General features: G+C 40.1%; 1 protein-coding gene across 4 annotated transcripts in view; it reads right to left on the minus strand.

The window, feature by feature from the left end:
- Window positions 1-17970, minus strand: part of NAALADL2 (N-acetylated alpha-linked acidic dipeptidase like 2) — an 878960-nt gene that overhangs the window by 633790 nt on the left and 227200 nt on the right. For all 4 annotated transcript variants that reach the window (XM_026007770.2, XM_072752176.1, XM_072752175.1 and 1 more), the window contains one exon: window positions 16178-16679. In XM_026007770.2, the coding sequence (XP_025863555.2) occupies window positions 16178-16679 (502 nt within the window). The remainder of the gene's footprint in view (window positions 1-16177; window positions 16680-17970) is intronic.

Genomic DNA, 17970 nt, shown 5'->3' on the forward strand with positions numbered 1-17970 from the left:
GCCTTAGGAATCTTCTCTAAATAAATAAATAAATAAATAAATAAATGAATGAATGAATGAATGAATGAATGAATCTTCTCATTGCTTATGCATCGTAACTGGTCTCCGGCCCCACAAAACAAACACTACGCGATGAGCAGCACCCCAGTCTTTTCAAGCTTGAGACGTGATTTTTCATTCTCAGAATTTCTCAATCCCACTGCATTACTGTGACATCCCAACCATGGCTAAAGGGTTGAGGATTTAGAGTGCATCCCAGAAGGTCTACTTAGTCCTAACACTCTGCTTTCTTGTCTTTAATTACCACCCGGTGATTAGTAATGCCTCCTCAGACTATCACAGAGCATGGCTAGTTTTTCAAGACCTGAAATAACTCTAAGGCAAGGCGTGACGCCTCTATGCCTAGCACACGTTTAGAAACTACATACTGAGGATAATGAAAACTCAGTTTCACTTTGACCTAATACCATGCAGCCCCAAAACTAAAGGGAATACTCTATGTCAAAACCTTACCTCCGATTATTAGTATTCCTACCCCTTCCGGACTGTCCTGGGTTTTTTTCTCAGGTTTGTTTTGACTTAGAGTTTATTTCTGCTGTAGAGCGAAATTCAAGTGTTGAAAAGCACTAACTGTCACACCCATGTGATTTAATCCCTTTAATGAGAATTCTTTTTCTCCTGACGGCACTTCTGTCGGCCTGTGTTACTACAATGGTGACAGTCAGTTTCTATGACTGGGACGTATTATTCTCTTTATCCTTCAAGACGACTTCAAGCTCTTTGAAAGTGGACACTATCCTGCCTTCCTCGGAGAACTCCACGCCTCCCCTCCACCTACTGCAGGAAGCAGGTATTTAATATATTTAAGTAATTTACTAAACCCTGACAAAACGGAGCCAAAGATGAAACTTGACGCTACACGAGATGCTCTCTCACATTTCTGCACATTCCCTGAGACTGCCCTTGCTCAAAACAATCTTCCCAAGGATACGCACGTAGCACACGGCCTTGGCAGACATAGACAGCGGCTCCTCCATAGGAAAGGTCAGCTTGGTCCACAGACTTGGAAAAAATGAATATGCTGTCTGCCTTGAGAACGTGCAGGCGTCGTACACATGTATGTTATTATACAGGTAGGGTCACCATCCGGCATAAAAGCTTTAGGATCCTGGGGCGCCTGCGAGGCAATAGTCGATTAAGTGTCTGACTCCTGGTTTCAGCTCCAGGGCTGTGAGATCCAGCCCCACATGGGGCTCCACACTCAGCCCGTCAGCACGGAGTCTGCTTAAGGCCCTCTCCTCCCCTACCTCTCTGTCTCTCTCTCTCTAAAATCAATCAATCAATCTTAAAAAAAAAAAAAAAAAAAAAAGATCTAGGATGCCTAAGTTCAAAGTCTCTCTTCTGTAAAGTAACTACTACACGTTCAGGTGTCAACTCACCCTCCTTTGGTCACCTGTGGGAAGTGGGGCTCAAAGGATTCATGCAAATGCAATGCTTTGCTGCTTATGCCGCTCGCTGTGCTGTAATGAACTGTCTTCCATCTTCGATTCGGGGCTCTCTGCACGTGTCCATGAACTCACGACAGACTAACTTGTTAGCTCGCCAGCTCAGTAAAACCCGACTTCTCACGGGTATTAACTGATCCTTGGCAAGACGACCGATACCCATGTTGGAGTCCCACAGCCGGAGGATTTTAATCAAAATTGAGCAGTAGGTGCACAATCAGCCTTGTGCATTATGCCCCTCGTTTCAGCATTTGTCTTTGTGCACACACCTCTTCACCGATGCTCCGCGGACACGTGCCTCCCCAATGCACACCTGCCCAGTGGTGCCAACAGCGGGAGTTGCCCGGTGACGTCACACCATCTCTGCACTGCCCTTCCTGTTCTCAGTCTCTCCATCTCTAAGCGATGCTCTGAGAGTGATCTCCTCAGAAGGTGCATCTGGTCTTGAAATCCTCCTACCCAAAACCTTTTGATGATGTCTCATCGTATCAGAACCAACTCCTAACCAGCAACTTTGCTCCAAAGACTTCCACGAAATTCTCCTAACTCATTTCTCAAACCTCTGCAGTACGATTTAAGAAGAATGGACCCTGCCTCTTACCTGCTTATTGATGTATTGCATCAAAGTAAAGGAGTGGAGCTCTCACTAGGGAGGTGCAATTCTTCCTCAGGATGAGTTGAGGCCTAAGAGGTGCCATAAAATTTACCTTGTAGATACGATTGTGCATTTGGTACAAAAAAAAAAAAAAAAAAAAAAAAACGACTTTTTTGGGGGGTGGGAGGGAGCTGACCTCAAAATTCTCAGAGAACTTTGTTTAGGGAAATACCTAAATATGGAGCGTGAGGCTAATGGCATGCCTTGGAAGACAAGCAGATAGAGATAAATAAATAGCAAGATGAACAAGAGGGAGAGAGGAGAGGAAAGTTGAGAGGTGAAGGAGGAGAAAGGAAAGAAACATGGGCTGGGCCACATTCCAAGACATCAGCCTATGAAGGAGGGCGGTTGATGAGATATTACCACAGGGGATAGTTAAAGACCTTTTGGTAACAAAAATAACCACAACAGACAGAACATGAGAGACTCCTAACTCTGGGAAACGGACAAGGGGTGGTGGAAAGGGAGGTGGGTGGGGGGATGGGGTGACGGGGTGACGGGCACTGAGGGGGCCACTTGATGGGATGAGCACTGCGTGTTATGCAATTTGTTGGCTAATTGAACTCCAATTAAAGAAAATATGTAAAAATAAAATTAAAATAAATAAATAAATAACCACAACAAGAATAGTAAATAACAATAATAATGGTAAATAACAGATAGTCTTGTTTCCCACGTGCTATGTCCTCAGTAGCTTTCGTGTGTTCATGTGAAGGTCAGACTATCATTACCTACACCGTATAAATAAGGAAGGTCACCTGTGGGCCCCAGCGAGGTGCAACAATAGCTTTGGGGTGAAACAAATTCGGGAGCAGATGGGAACCAAGTGGGTATCACTTGATTTTCCCAAACACAGGGCTGTGGCTATGCCAGGGCCGGTGGGGCCTACCTAGGCCCCAGGGCCAGGTGGGGTTCTAGGGGTTTGCAGCCGTGTCCGGGCCCCTCTCCACATGCTCATCTCATCCCTCGGGTCGGGCCAGCACCGCCAGGCCAGCCGCCACCTCCGTCCCGGGCGTGGACACCGGCCTCCAACAGGGAAGGGGACCCGTCAGGCCTCGGGGCACAGGAGCCCCTTCTCTACTGCTCCACTGCGGACTCCTCCTCCCAGCAGCTTAGGCTATAGCACTTTTTCTTCCCTTCTAAGAATTTTCTAGACTAGACTCTCACAGCGGTATTGCCTCCATCGATTGCTTTCTAACCCGGATTTCTAATCCAGAAGCCTTCCCTTAAGTCACCAGGCAGAAGGAAAACTTAATTCATTTTGATTGCCACCTTGTTTCTCTCACCCCAAATTGTTTGACTAGCTTTCCTAATTTTTGAATCATCCTGTGTCATTTTCACAGCTTTTTTTTTCTCTCCAATTAGCAAATTATTTTCCAAGTGACGTTTCTCACAATGCCCAATTTCTCCTCCCTGCTTACAGATTTTTGTAGCGATGCTTATCATCAGTGTTGCCTGTCATTCAACTTTCCCCTATTCCCAGCACAGGGTGGGGGTCGGGGGTGGGGGTTATTTCTGGAATGAAAGTTGCTGGCAGCAATCGCCACCTTCTCTACCACGGTGACTGCCATGCAGGTGCCACTCTCTTAGAACCCCTGCCTTAAGCCTCCTCCAGTCCCGTGGTCTCCACATCTTCTGCACATTTGCTGCCAAAAGGGTCACTGGAAAAAGGCAGAGCACCTGCCAGTCCCTGGTCACTATCCATCGACAGAAGGAAATGACAGGGCAAGTAGATGTTCAAAAAAAGAAAAAAATCCATGTGGATATTTGTGTCCAACTTTCAAGTCTGTAGAGCAACTCTCCTCACTGGCACGTCCTGCGGTCTCAGACAGCTAACGCGCACCCCTGGGGGTCAGACCATAATTGCACATAATTAGCAAACTGCACCTTTCAAAAGATTGCCACTGTTTAAACAAAAACTAAGAACACAAGAATCCGAGATTAACATATCATCCTCAGAACGGTTATTTCGGAATGAGACCGAGCTGTGAGAAAGATTGCCAGCTTCCTCCGTGTACCGCACCAGTTCTGCGCGTAATGTGAAATTTAGGAAAACAACAACAATAAAAAATGGGGAGTTGTGAGGCAGTCTTCAGAAATGAGGCTATTTTGAGAAGAAAAGCAGAACTTTAAGTTATTCTATGGTCGGTAATTTTAAAAAGAGGCAGGCATGAAGCACATGAAGGGCTTCTTATTTTCCAAGTTAAATTCCATGTTGAATATTGCAAACGAATACAAGCTGGAGAATGGTCAAAGCTTACCATCCCCTCCCACCTGTCACTTCCTGCTGAACTCAGTCTTTAGAAGTGGGTATGTGTTGTGTGTGTGTGTGTGTGTGTGTGTGCACGTGTGTTGGTTATTCGCCAAGGTAGCAGCCAAAAGCATGTAAATTAGCAGGGGGACAGTCCCCGGAGCAAGGACGAGGGGCAGGCTCTGCCAAAGAGCTGAGCAATCCTGCAGCCCCATAGGCAGCCTGGGTAGAGGTTCGGGGGGATTGAGCAATCTTCCTGGAACCCAGTAAGTGACAATTGCAAGTTGAACTGACCAACGGCTACGTCCCAAAGTAGCCCCCAGAGACCTTTGCAAATTAAAGTCTCTCTCTCTCCCCCTTTCCTCTCCCCCCTTCTTTCTTTACCACAATGTGTAATTTTGCATCAATGTACTTTACATACACAGGTAGGCTCCCATTGCTTCAATCTGGACATTCCAATAGGAATGGAAACGCATAAATGCGGGTACCTGCCATGACTTCTTCATGGCTTTCTCTCCAGCCCAGCACCCAGTAGGCCCATAATACACAATCATTGAGTAAATAAATAACGTAGGAATAAATGCATCATGTTAAAAGGCACCTTGAGCGAGTCTTGTGATTGTAAACTAAGGCAGTATCTTAAAAATGGAATATAAATTTGATGAACAATACAAACCCTTCAATTGGAAAGTTGAGATGTCTCCTTTCCGTGTAACAGTGTAGTTTTGATATTGCCCTTAACCTCCCTAATCATTCTCTATTTAGATAATGTGCTTATCTTTGTGTGTGATTTTAGTTATTTGACTGAAATGTAATTTAAAAATTAAAACCAGGAGGGAACCGTCTTATAGGAATTTAGTTTCTCTACTTAAAATAAGAAAGGAAAGCTTTGATCATGAGCATGTGTTATGCCAGCAGCAACTGATTCAGATCCAGCGAGGGCTCACAGAGCAGGATGCAGAAAAAAATCTGCTAAGGTCTCAGCCAAAAGAAAAAAAAAAAAAAAAAAAAAACCAACAACAACAATAACAAAAACAACAAAGGAAAAAAAAGGCGGTAAACCACAAGAAGTAGCAGCCTCTGAAAACCTGATTCAATTTATCTTGGCTGCCCCACTGGACTAAAATAAACATTTTCCTCCCTCTGCTTTTTGCCCACATGAAATAGTAAGATACTTTGAAATACTCAGTTAAATTCCAGTATGCCACAGAGACACACCTAAGGCATCTATAATAAGGGAATATCTGACGTTTCGTCGAATTACCAAAATTATCAGGCTAATAAATTAGAGCTTTTGAGTCTCTGTAGCAGCTTGAGCTACAATATTGGTACAAGCTGATCTTACAAGTTGTTCCCTACAGAATAGTTAATATGATGAAACCAAGTGAAGAAATAGAGAGAAAACGCCCACACTTATTTTATTTTTATTGAAGGTAAAAACCACCTGCACACAGTGCTGTTCAAAGAAAAATGTTCAGTTTCGTTTTTCTCTCACAGATAGAAATGCACTCCACGGGATTGGAACTACTTCCTTTTGTTTCTTGCTCTATCAGAATTTGATTTGCATATTTGGGGACATGTTAAGGTGTTCTCTGTGATTTAGAGAGTTTATAAAAAGGTAATTTGATCTCAAATCATACTTTTTCTTTCTTTATTTCTAATACTGAAAGCTGCATACCCTTCCGAGAAGTGAGGCATGAGGGGAAGACATTAGCTTGTCTTGTATTAGATAATAAAAAAGTTCCACAGGGGACGAGTTACATAGGATGACATTGTGAATATAAGGCTCATTTGGATTTAATTCATTACTACATCATGTTGCACAGGAAAGCAATTTTTAAGCCATAGAAGTGCACTTCATTTGTAAAGGACCCAGCTATAACACACAATCAGTTATTGAAGACAGAAACTGATTTCCCAAATCAGGCATATAAAATTTAATATATTTGCTCCAGTTATAATGAAAGAGAAGGGAAGTTGAATGCCTTTTTTTTTTTCTCCCCAGATGAGAATGAATCTTTATAATATTTGGAAAGTGCATCTTTGTTTGGGGAGCTGACTACATTTTTGATGCCACAAACTGAATAAAATGAAAACCTTTAATAAAATATTTAATAAAATATTTGAAATACCTGTTATACATACAGAATATAATTTCAACATCTGTCCTTCCATAAGTTTAATAGTATTACATTAAAAAATAAGATTTGAAATTTGTTAATGAAATAAGGATAATGATGGGCATTTTTTTTTTTCATATCAGTACCAATTTTCCATATTGTTCAGTTTAATCCTAAAGGCTGAATAAATTATTCTGTGGAGGGGAAAAAAAAAGAACAGTCAAATTATATTGGTTTATTTACGCTCCCTAAATCTGTATGTATTATTACTTAGAATCCTCCATAGAAAGACAACCAACAAGATGCATATTTACAAAAAGAAAAGAGAAAGAGAGAGAGAGAGAGATTTATTTTAAGGAATTGGCTTACACAACTGTGGAAATCTGAAAATCCAAAAATGGGGGGTGGGGCAGAAGGCTGGAGACCCAGGAAAGAGTTGCAATTTAAGTTCAAAGGCAGTTTGCTAGTAGAATTCCCTCCTCTTTCTGAGACCTAAGTCCTTTTCTATTAAGGCCTTTAACTGATTGGATGAGACCCACACATTAATTGCCATAATGAAAGTCATCTGCTTTACCCAAAGTCTACTCATTTAAATGTTAATTTCATTTAAAAAATATCTTCTGCAGAAATATCTAGAATAATGCTTGGCCACACATCTGTGCACTGTGGCCTAACCAAGATGACACATTAAATTAACAATTACACTGTAGTTATAACCATCTAAAATGTGGAAAATAAACTTATCTACCCATTCTGTGATAGTTTCCCAGGATAGTGGCAATGAAGAAGAAGTTCTCATGACCCTTTTAAAGTCTCTGAATTACCAGACTACTTTACTTTCTCTCCTATCAGCTAGAAACATCTACTTGAAAAAAAAAAAAAACTTAAGTGACTGTAATAAAGAACTTAATTTGATTTGGTAAATATATATAAATCATCTATTTTCACATATATTTTCATTTAAATTTCCCCTGTAACCACTCTGATGAGATTACAAGATTGATACTTTTATCCATAATTTTAGAGCATTTTTCTTAATTTCTAAAGCATAGATTGAGATTTTCAAATTGCAAATCTCAAAGGGCCATGTCTGCCATTTGAATCTTGATTTCATTGACATTAAAAAGGAACATGAAGGAGGGAGGTATGTAATCAGTTCCCAACCTTTCTGTGTTTAACTTATACTTCACTCTAGTAAATGTGATCATTACCACCTTTTCTATCGCTAGAGTGTCAGGAAGTCAAGTGACTCCACAGGAAACTGACATACTTTATCCTCAAAGAAAAAGGTTTGTTTTTGCCTTTTACTACATCTGACTGATCTTGTTCCTTTTTGGGAATGAATAAGATCAAGAAGTGAACGGATGAAAAAGCATATTATAGTCAATGCAAGAAAGATATAAGAAAGATGTGACACATTCTTAAGGTTGAGCCATTTTCAGGATAGGCAGCCAGTAAGCACAGATGACCTTGATATATTTGATGGAAATGTTTCATTGACCATAGAATATAGTCCATGCCAAGAGTCCTTCCATTATGTAAAATATATTCCTCCTAAGAATCCAACCAAAGTCAGAGCTGAAAACCTGTAATTCCTGCATTTTGATACCTAACAATTTCACATAGTCCTGATGTTTTACATCACACAGATTCAGTAAAAAAAAAAAAAAAAAAAGAGAGAGAGAGAGAGAGATTAAGAAAAAGACACGTGTTTACTAGGAAGTTAAGCGACCTAATCTTAGTATGTAACTTTGAGAACTGAAAAAAAAAAAAAAAAAAGTGTGTTTGCCAGGAAGGGAAAGTGGATAAGGGATGGGGAGGGAGGAGACCGCAGGACAGCAGGAAGAAAGCAAACCTTGTGAACGGACTAGCTCCAGACTAACACAACCCCTTCCTGGAAGAGCATAAAAAGATCTGTTAGGGGATCTAGTTTGTACCTTCATAAAACCTGCCATCATAGAAGTTACCTTTTTGTGAAATTTTTCCTTTCCCTTCTTGATAGCAAAAGCATGTTCTCTACATTAAACAGAATATCATTAAAAAAAAAAAATGTAGAGTGACTCACAGAGTGCCTGGAATGTAGTTGATATTCAGCATATGTTTACACAAGGGAAAAGAAAATCCTCTATCAAAATTTTTTTTAAAAGCACAGATTATGATAATGTAGATAAAACAGGTCCAGAAACCAAATTCATGTTTATATATATTATGTATATATATTATTTTTATATATACACATTAAATTATATATAGTCCTATATACATGATTTTAATTTCAAATTCCAATAATATGGATGAATGGCCAGAAACAGACTTTTTCTCCAAAAAAAAAAAAAGAAAAAAAAAAAGAAAAGAAATGAAAGAAAAAAAGAAAGGAAAGAAACCACATGGAAGTGAAGACTTTATCAAGAAGGTGTAGATATTCTGGGTTCATTCTCTCCCACAGTAAAGATTTACTGAGCATTTGCATGCTGTGACTCAAGTACTGTGCCAGACTCACATAGTTCTTTCTCTACCGCAAAGCGGAAAGTGATTCATGCCAACAAAAAGAGAAAAAAGAAAGAAAGAAAGAAACTCTGCAAGTTACTAGGAGAGGGAACTCAACTGGTAGGAGATCGGAAAGAAGATGAGCCAGACTTCAAAGGCTGCCTAGTATTTGAACAGGTCAGGATGGATAAGGTCATCGCAGACACAGCCACTCCGCCAATAGCCCTTCTTCATCCTCTGGTGAGTGCTGCTCTTGCTCTGGTCAAACGCCTGGAGACTGTGAAGAGCACAGCTCCCACTGGTCTGTTCACCCAGCGAACTGCGAATTAATGCCATTCAGCACAAAATAAGAAACTCTGAGGGAAGCAGTTCCTTTATCTAAAGTCCAGAGCAGTAAAATAGTATGCATAATTAAATCTTATACTGTGTATTCTTTTGTGATTAAATTTAAGACAATGCACATTTGTTATCTGGAGACATCAATGATAGAATGGCTAATTACTTCCTTTAGGAACTGTCACTCTATTACTGGTAAATTCATTCGATTATCATTTGCATAAGTTGAATTATGGGCACTTTTGTTATACGTTTACATGTTTTTCTCCAATTAAAATGCCAGTTACTATATTGCCTTCTTCATTTCTCCCAACCTTCCTGCTCTCATTCTCTCTAATACGGAAATTGATGAGGAACAAAAAAAAATACAATGGGTAAGGAAGACAGAGAAATAATAATAATAATAATAATAATAATAATAATAATAATAATAGGGGCTCCCTGGGTGGCTCAGCGGTTTAGCGCCTGCCTTCAGCCTAGGGCGTGATCCGGGAGACTCAGGACCAAGTCCCGCACTGGACTCCCTGCATGGAGCCTGCTTCTTCCTCTGCCTGTGTCTCTGCCTCTCTCTCTCTCTCTCTCTCTGTTTGTCATGAATGAATAAAATCTTTAAAAAAATAATAATAATAAATTACACAACAGAGGAGGACAGACAGATGGCTGGAACGTGCATCTGGAAGCTAGAGAACAGTTGCTGACAGCATCATCACCATGAAGCCTTGCTTTTGTACAAAAACATACCAGCAAAAAAAGAGAGAGTCCTGTAGCACCAGAAGAAAGAAAAATCATGGATTTAAAGGAGACTTCCCAATGTTCTGAAAACCTGGAAACACTGTGGGCCCCCATGAACTCCACAGCCAGCTTTTCTTTAGGCAAGGATCAGCTTGTCTCCTTCATGTAAGACTGAAGAGACTGTGCAGTTGTGAGTTTTGTGGAACAGGAAACCAGACCAATCATGCAATCTTTGGTAAAGGGCCTGGAGCCCTCTTCAACAGGAGGAGGTGATTGTGGGGGACAGACGTGGAAAGGGGAGGATGACAAAGTGAAGACACGCTCTGGGCACAGGAAAGACAGTAACACTCTAACAACTAAACAAATCTAGTGTCAGGGTTAACCGAATGGCACGGAGAAGCCGCCCTACTGTTGACTATCTTATGTCAAGGGATGGTAGGTGAAGACAGGTAGACAAAGATTTAACCAGAAGAGTGAATTATAGATTTTTTTTTATTTCTAGATAGCTTGTACAGAGATTTTCTCCTTTCAGGTGATCAGCTTAGCATAAGGAGGTATCGTAAGGATATAGGAGATGCTAACAAGTAGGGATTCTAAGATTTTAGACTCCTTGGGATATAGGGTAGCTATAATCTAGGGTTCTTGCTGTAGTCAGTCGGCCTGATAAAAGTAGGAACTTTTCCTTTCGAGAAGAAATTCAATGTCATTAAAGCCAAGTAACATGACCACACAGTGTCAAAGTTTGGCAAAGTTTAAGGGGCATTTATGAAATGTACCACTCAAGCTACATATGTATGACTAACTGAATACGCTATTGTCGCCAAAAGGCACTGAAGGAGGAAGAGCAGAAAGAAGAAAAAGAAGGAAGGAGGAGGAATAAGAGAAGCAGCAATGCAGTAGATGATTTCTAAACATATATTTGAAAAAAAAAAAGAGAAAACTAGATTTGAAAATCCATTTCAATATATTATATCAACAAGTAATGACTATAAAGTACATAAACAATACTGAATGCTATCTAGGTTTCAGATAAGGTCTCATTCATCAAGATATTGCTGAAGAAAATTTATGTTTCCTATGCTTTTTGAAGAGTTCATTATCAGCTGGAAAAAAAAAATACAGTGTTTGTTTGTAAAGATCATTTCACAGCAGAACTGAACTCATGCCTAACTGCTTGTACCAAGCCAGACAGTGGTAAGAAATATTGCCCCTGTCCAGATAATGCAGACATTTAAAAATAGATGAACCCTAGATAGCTTATTGTTCATTTTATTTTGTTAACAAATATGTCTACTAAATAAAATCCAGAAAGATGGGGTACCATACATAAAGTAATAGACTGTTCTACTATTATAATATTTTAATTTCTCAATTTGTAAAGGCAATGGGAAAGAACATATAAAAACCATGGGGAGATGCTCTAAAAAGTAGGTCGTGCGTGCATGCAAAAAAGAAATGCAAATGGTCAATTAAGATATAAAAAGTTTGTCAACATTATTTTTGGCCTATCAAACCAAATAAAGGACTAGAAAGCTGGCAGCTCTGAAAGCTATTTGGTAAGACAAAGCAAATAACTGAACAAATTTAAACTCCCTGAATCTGTGATTTGCTTCCAGGAATCTATCAGAAAAGAATAATTAAAGAAGCAAAGACCTATGTACAAGAGTATTTGCAGAGGCAACCTAAATGCCCATTTATAAGAAACAGGCTCAATAAATTTATGACACCTACATAATGGAATACCAGCAGTATTTTAATATAATGCTTTAGATCTATATTTATTGGCTTGAAAAATGGTTCTAAATATACTGTAGATAAAACACATTCTGAAGCAGATATCAAAGGAATATACACGTAATGATACAATTTTGCTTACTGATTGGAAAAGATAGAAAGAAAAATGATGAAAGGGTGACAGGAGCACGAGTGATTTTTAATTAATTCCAATTTTCTACATATATTTTACTTGTAAGTAAGAACAACAACCATGTCCTTTCCATTTAAAAAAGAACAAAAGATGCCATGTTAGCCATCATTAAGCTACAGCAGCACATGCTTTCCTTGTCACCATTTCACAGCATCCGTAGGCTGTCGAAAGCCAACACGTCCCTGCATTCAAAACTATGCTAAATTTCATTGATTCAACCGTTTCAAATATTTTACCACTATAGTATTATATTTGGTAACTGAAGTTTGAGGTTTTTGACATACTCTGTTCAGCGACGTGTTTATGATCTTTAACACACACACACACAGGTCATTCATTCAACAAAATATGTGACAAATGAAGAAAGGCTCAGAGACTTCATTGCATAGCACACACGAAACATTATACCTGCCCAGTGAAGCTTCTTTAAGTTAAAAAGTTCTCTCAACAGCTCTAGATAAACATGTTTTATCCATGTTTTACCAGCACCCCAAATGACCAAAGCTGATTAGACCAGGGATAAGCACTTGACACAGAGTCACAAATGCCTTTGGTCTTCAAAATAATATTTCATTCTGGAGAATAGAAATGGTAGGGTCATATACTGGGGGGATATAGCAGTTGGTGTTGGGAGGGGAAAAAAGGAAGAAAGAAAGAAATCGCAGGTAGTACAGATGGAAAAGGAGTCAAGTCACGGTGTTTCAGCACTTCAGTGGAGGGTGGCTTTGGAGGTCCCTGGAGCTAACCGGATCCACAGTCTAGATGGAGAAGCCCTGACCAAATGAATAATTCCTATTCATCGATTATTGCGTGGACCCAGCCTCCTGTGTTGATGCTCACAATAAACGTGCATTATCTAAATAGTCACTGCTTCAAGGCACCACAAGCAACTCTCAATGGCCTATTTTGATTCTGACCCATCAGAATATATCGGCTATTTATCTGAATACACCCTGCTGGCTTACCCAGAAGACACGTGGAAGAAATAAACCCATAACATAAAAGAGTGAAGGCATTTTTTTTTTTTCAAATAGCAACAAGTTAAGCATAGGCCTAAGTGACGGAGAGAATCATGTCAGGAGATTAATACACCCCCCACATTTACACACACTAACACGGTCTTCATAGCCCTCTGCTAATCTTGACCATGTCTAAGAATGTGAGCGAGTGTAACTAAACTTCAGAGTGGGTTTCTTTTATTTGGTCAACATACCGAGTACTTGGCTGAAGTTCATGTATTATGTGGGCTTTATTTTGGGGCAATTAGGGACGGAAAGAAGGAATAAATAGGGAGGGAGGAGCTCTTTTATATTTCTTAGCTTTTCCAACCTTCCATGGGCTAAAACTGGGTGATCATCCCAGAGATTTATGCTACCCTCCGCACCCCCAAGGTCTGCATGCTGGTCCTAATTAGAGACACGGCATCAATGGTCTTCAATCCTCAGCTGGAACTGAGACATCAACAGTGTCCTTTAACAGTTTTACAGTATCTGGTTTGGATGGGAGTTATAATTTTTGTTTTTAATCAGAAGACAGCACATCCTCTGAGTACCTATAATTATATAACATACATATAGTTTATAATATAAGTAGGTATATTAATAAGGTTTTGAATATGATAATAGGAAAATATAAGTGGCAAATCAGATGATTTTCCAAATGCATAGCAACATCGATCAATGAAATACAGATCTATTTCTCACTTATTCAGAGGTTCATTTCCCTCCCTTAGAAAAATACTTATCCGATGTCTGCTACACAACAGGAATCTAACGCAGGGCCGAGCAAATCTGGTCCATGCCCTCACAGAGAGGCTGCCCTTTATATTGCACAGCTTTCAGATGTTTGGAAAGAACCGACATAGACTTGGGGCATGGACAGGGGTAGAAAACCAAGAGTGAACAGAGAGAGCAACAGACGCACAAAACACGGAGGGCTAATAAGTTGATCCTCATAGGTTGATGAGAAGTAACAGTAGGAACCTGTGATATACAGAATCAACGCTCAGATGACTTGGTAAACACAGGAACTCACAATAAGGCACGTGGTTAGCATGACTATTTGGGAAAAGGGTGTTTTTGGATGAAGAGATGTTATTTGGAGAAAGTTACCATAAACGTATTTGTAACAAAATATTTATTAAAGAAAAATCTCTTATCTCAATAAAGAATATATGTGGCTATTTGATGGAGCACAAATGCGAATGTGTCCAACCACTGAATAGTGCCTGGCAATATAATTGCTAGTGGTTATATTTCTGCAGCTATCTTTTAAATATATATTTCGTTGACGTTCAAGTTTAAGAGGAGAATATATGCCTTACTGTCCTGCAACCCCTATTCTGAGGAAAATAATGAATATTGTAATTTAATTATATATTTAGAATTTTAGAACCAGCTATCTATTTGCAAAAAAAAAAAAAAAAAGGACATTAATCAGTTTTTAAGGATGTCTAGAATGCTAAGGGGCGGGGCGGGGGATAAGACCAAGAAAGCCAGAGAAAGAAAATAAATCCGTAGGCTAGTTTGCACATAGAATGCATACAGACCCTGACCTCCACCCCCCCCCCCAGCCCCCACCGGCTGCAGGGAGCTGAGCCCTTCAGGCTCCGAGTCAGCAGCAGCCCCACGGGGGTCAGCCAGTGGGACAACCAGGAGGGTCCTGCAGAACTGGAGAAAGGGAGAAGCTACGGGACTTCCTACTTTCTCTCTGCCTCAGTAGCGAGGCTGCACCTCCACCCCACGCCCTGCACCTGTGTATATACAGAAAGTTCCAACTCCCGCCAAGTTGCCCAGCTCCCTCTGTCCCTCCAGCCTACGTCTGGTAATGGCTCCTTTTCTTTGGGCGGCCTCACTGTGCTGCCTGCCTTCTCAGATTTTATCATTGACGGAGTGATCTCTCTCCTTTCACAGTGCCCTCTACTTTAAATATTCAGAGAGTTTCCTGTTGTCTGTTAGATCCTGACTGCCACCATCACTCACCATGAGATAATCTTAGGTCTTTCAGCTCAATTCTGCATAAACAATATCACATTGGGAAATATCATGGAAAGCCTTATTATCTGCATAGGACACGCTTATGCAACAGTGAGCGGCAGATAGGAAACAAATTGCCAGCATGATCTCTAGGAAGAGAATAATAATTCACCAACATCAATACACATGACATTTCGGCAACACAGATTCAATGATACATCTTCAGTGGGCAGAAGATCTCCCTAGAAGATCCCTAGAAATGCACACATGCCCACACCGTGGTTGTAACGAGTCAGTGTGACCCAAGGAGAATGTCCCGGGGAAGTCGTATCCCTCTCTCTCATCCACCCGAGAACAACACAGATGATTCACTTAGGACTGTCCTTTCTTGGCAAATATGGAAAATATGTGGGAACGTTATATTCCAGTTCTTCATCTCCCTAAAAGTGGAAACTAGAAAACCCTTTACGACTCAACATCTATGCTAATGATGTGACAAAACTTTCAAGTTACCCATTAGTTATCCGGCAATAGTGAAACTTTCCCCAAGAACTCAGAAGTAATGCCCGTTAATATCTTATCATCATTTAACTTAAAAACCAACAGATTCTGGTTAGGGAGGTCATATGCCAACTTACCCAGAGAGACAAATGAACTTTTAGAAATGTGTGATATATGGAACCCAATTTTTTTCAATAAAAATATGCTCACTGAGATGCCCAGGGGTGCAGGAAACAAAATACTATCAGTGCTTATCTTAGCTTCTAACCATAAGAGACAGTTACTTCAGCCCATAAAAGAGGTTTATTTATTTCATTCTGGTGTCATTAAAAATTTCAATCATATGGCTAATGCCCTAGATTTTATTACACATATATCCAGCTGTCTTTGCATCTCAATTTGGCTACCTGGGCTTCCCAAGAGGGAGCATATGCAATGACTGGAATCTTTTAGTCTCCACAGTAGTTATGGTTCTTATCATCAATTAATAAAACAGCATCATAAATCTGTAGCGCAGTATCATAAATCTGAAATGTGTACCCTCGCTGTGAAGGGTGGGTTGCTAAGCTTTGTTGCTTAGCTTGCTGTACTCACCTTAAACCATGGCAAAATCACCCATTCAGTACTCCCTGAGGGACATCTTTCCCGGGAAATGCATCCCCCCCACATCCATTTCTTCTACACCTACCTGAAAGACTTCTTAATATCTTCGGCTTGGATCGTCTCAAGAATCTCTTGGTATAACTGAAGATCAAGCGTTGCTGAAGACGTAGCACTTGAAGGGCACTTTTTATGTGCGTAGTAGCCTATCAAAATCCCCGAAATAAATAAAACGATGGCTGTGCAAAGTATTTTTAAAAGGCGGCAAAAGTTGCAGGGGTTGCTCTTTGGTGCAGACCTTGTGTAGCGGGTAACATAGTCAGACTCTTCTTGAAGTCTCTGAAACCTTCCTTTGGGTGAAGTTGCTGGTTGAATGGAATCAAGATTGAGATCTGTAGTCTCTGGATTCTCTAGGTTCTGAATCTCAGCATTATCTAGCTGGAACTGGTCAAAACCAGGCTCCTCCAGTTCCTTTTCCATGTCCCACTCTAAGTCAAGGGCAGTGGCTTGTAGGTCATCATTGTCCAAGTACTGTGAATGTCCTGGCGCTCTTTGATCTGCACTGACTTTCTGATAGGCCATCTTTTTACCTGTGAAAATAAGGGGAGCATATTTTCTTAAAATGAACTGTAAAATTGAATAGAGGAAATCTCAATTGAATTGGAGTGGGGAGACCAGCAAGGGGAGCTCTCACACCTTGCCCTCAGCTAATGACAGATCCCAACGGGAAGAGACACACCTCGCATTCCCAACTGGAAGAAGCCTACTTTACTACCCCAGCAGGAGAAAGGGGGAAAAAAATGTCTCCCTGTTCGGTAACAAGCTCAGCAAATAAAATAAAATACAACAACTCAGCCAATGAGAAACCATCACCACCCTGAACCCTCACTTTCCTCCGATTGACTTTTCATTCTTAGCAGCCCTCCCACCTTTCTTCTTTTCTTGAAAAGTGACAGTCCTCTCCGTTGATCTCTAGTCTTGCCTAGGCTTTGCCATAGTTTGCAGGTCCAGACTCGTAACTCCTCTGCTATTCCAGAGGAAAAAACAAACAAACAAACCACAAAAACACTTTGCTGGTAAAACAACGGGCCGTTTACTTTTAAGGCTGGCAAGACAAATTAATAAAGAAAATCTCCACGGTGAAAACAAAAGAAAGCAGCAATCCATATTAGATACCCATAAAATTGTAGTGATTATAATCAGAGGAAATATATTGTCTCTATAGAAACATCACATCTTTGTTAATCATTTAATCTTCTATTTTGCTGTTGATGTTTATTACAGGAAGAGAAGACAAAATGTAAAAGTAAAATAAAAGTAGAAGGTACTTGGAGAAACTGAGAAAACATAAAATAGACACATGTACAGTCATTCCTTTGAAGCTCAGGAGAATAAAAAAGTCACAAATGGACAAGAGCATTGAGGACAATATGTTATAATGAAGGCAAAGTTTAAGCTTACATGTGGTCGAAATCACTTTTTAAGAAAAACTGAGTGTAGAAGCAATAAAGCACAACTTTATTGCTTTAGTGGTTTATTGTTTATTAAGTTAAAGAGGAAAAACAAAGAGACCCTGGGATGATTTACATTATCAGAACTGTTTTTAAAAAGAGATTCAGGATGGAATAGAAATAAAAACTAAAAGGAGCCGCAATGCTATTGGAATACAAGCAGCAAAATACGGTGGACCACATAGTTGTGAGGTATCAAAAGGACTGGAGAACTTAAGGCTACCACAGGAGACCAAATGTTCCGTGAATCAGTGACATGGATTGGCCTGGATCACTGAACTTTAAATAAAGGTCTGGGATGGCATCTATCCAAAAAAAGGAAGCCTTTTGCCAGCTAGGAGAGTTTGGTTTCATAACCTTGCTACAGGAG

This window comes from Vulpes vulpes, chromosome 3, assembly GCF_048418805.1.
Source record: "Vulpes vulpes isolate BD-2025 chromosome 3, VulVul3, whole genome shotgun sequence".
NCBI classification, from domain to species: domain Eukaryota; kingdom Metazoa; phylum Chordata; class Mammalia; order Carnivora; family Canidae; genus Vulpes; species Vulpes vulpes.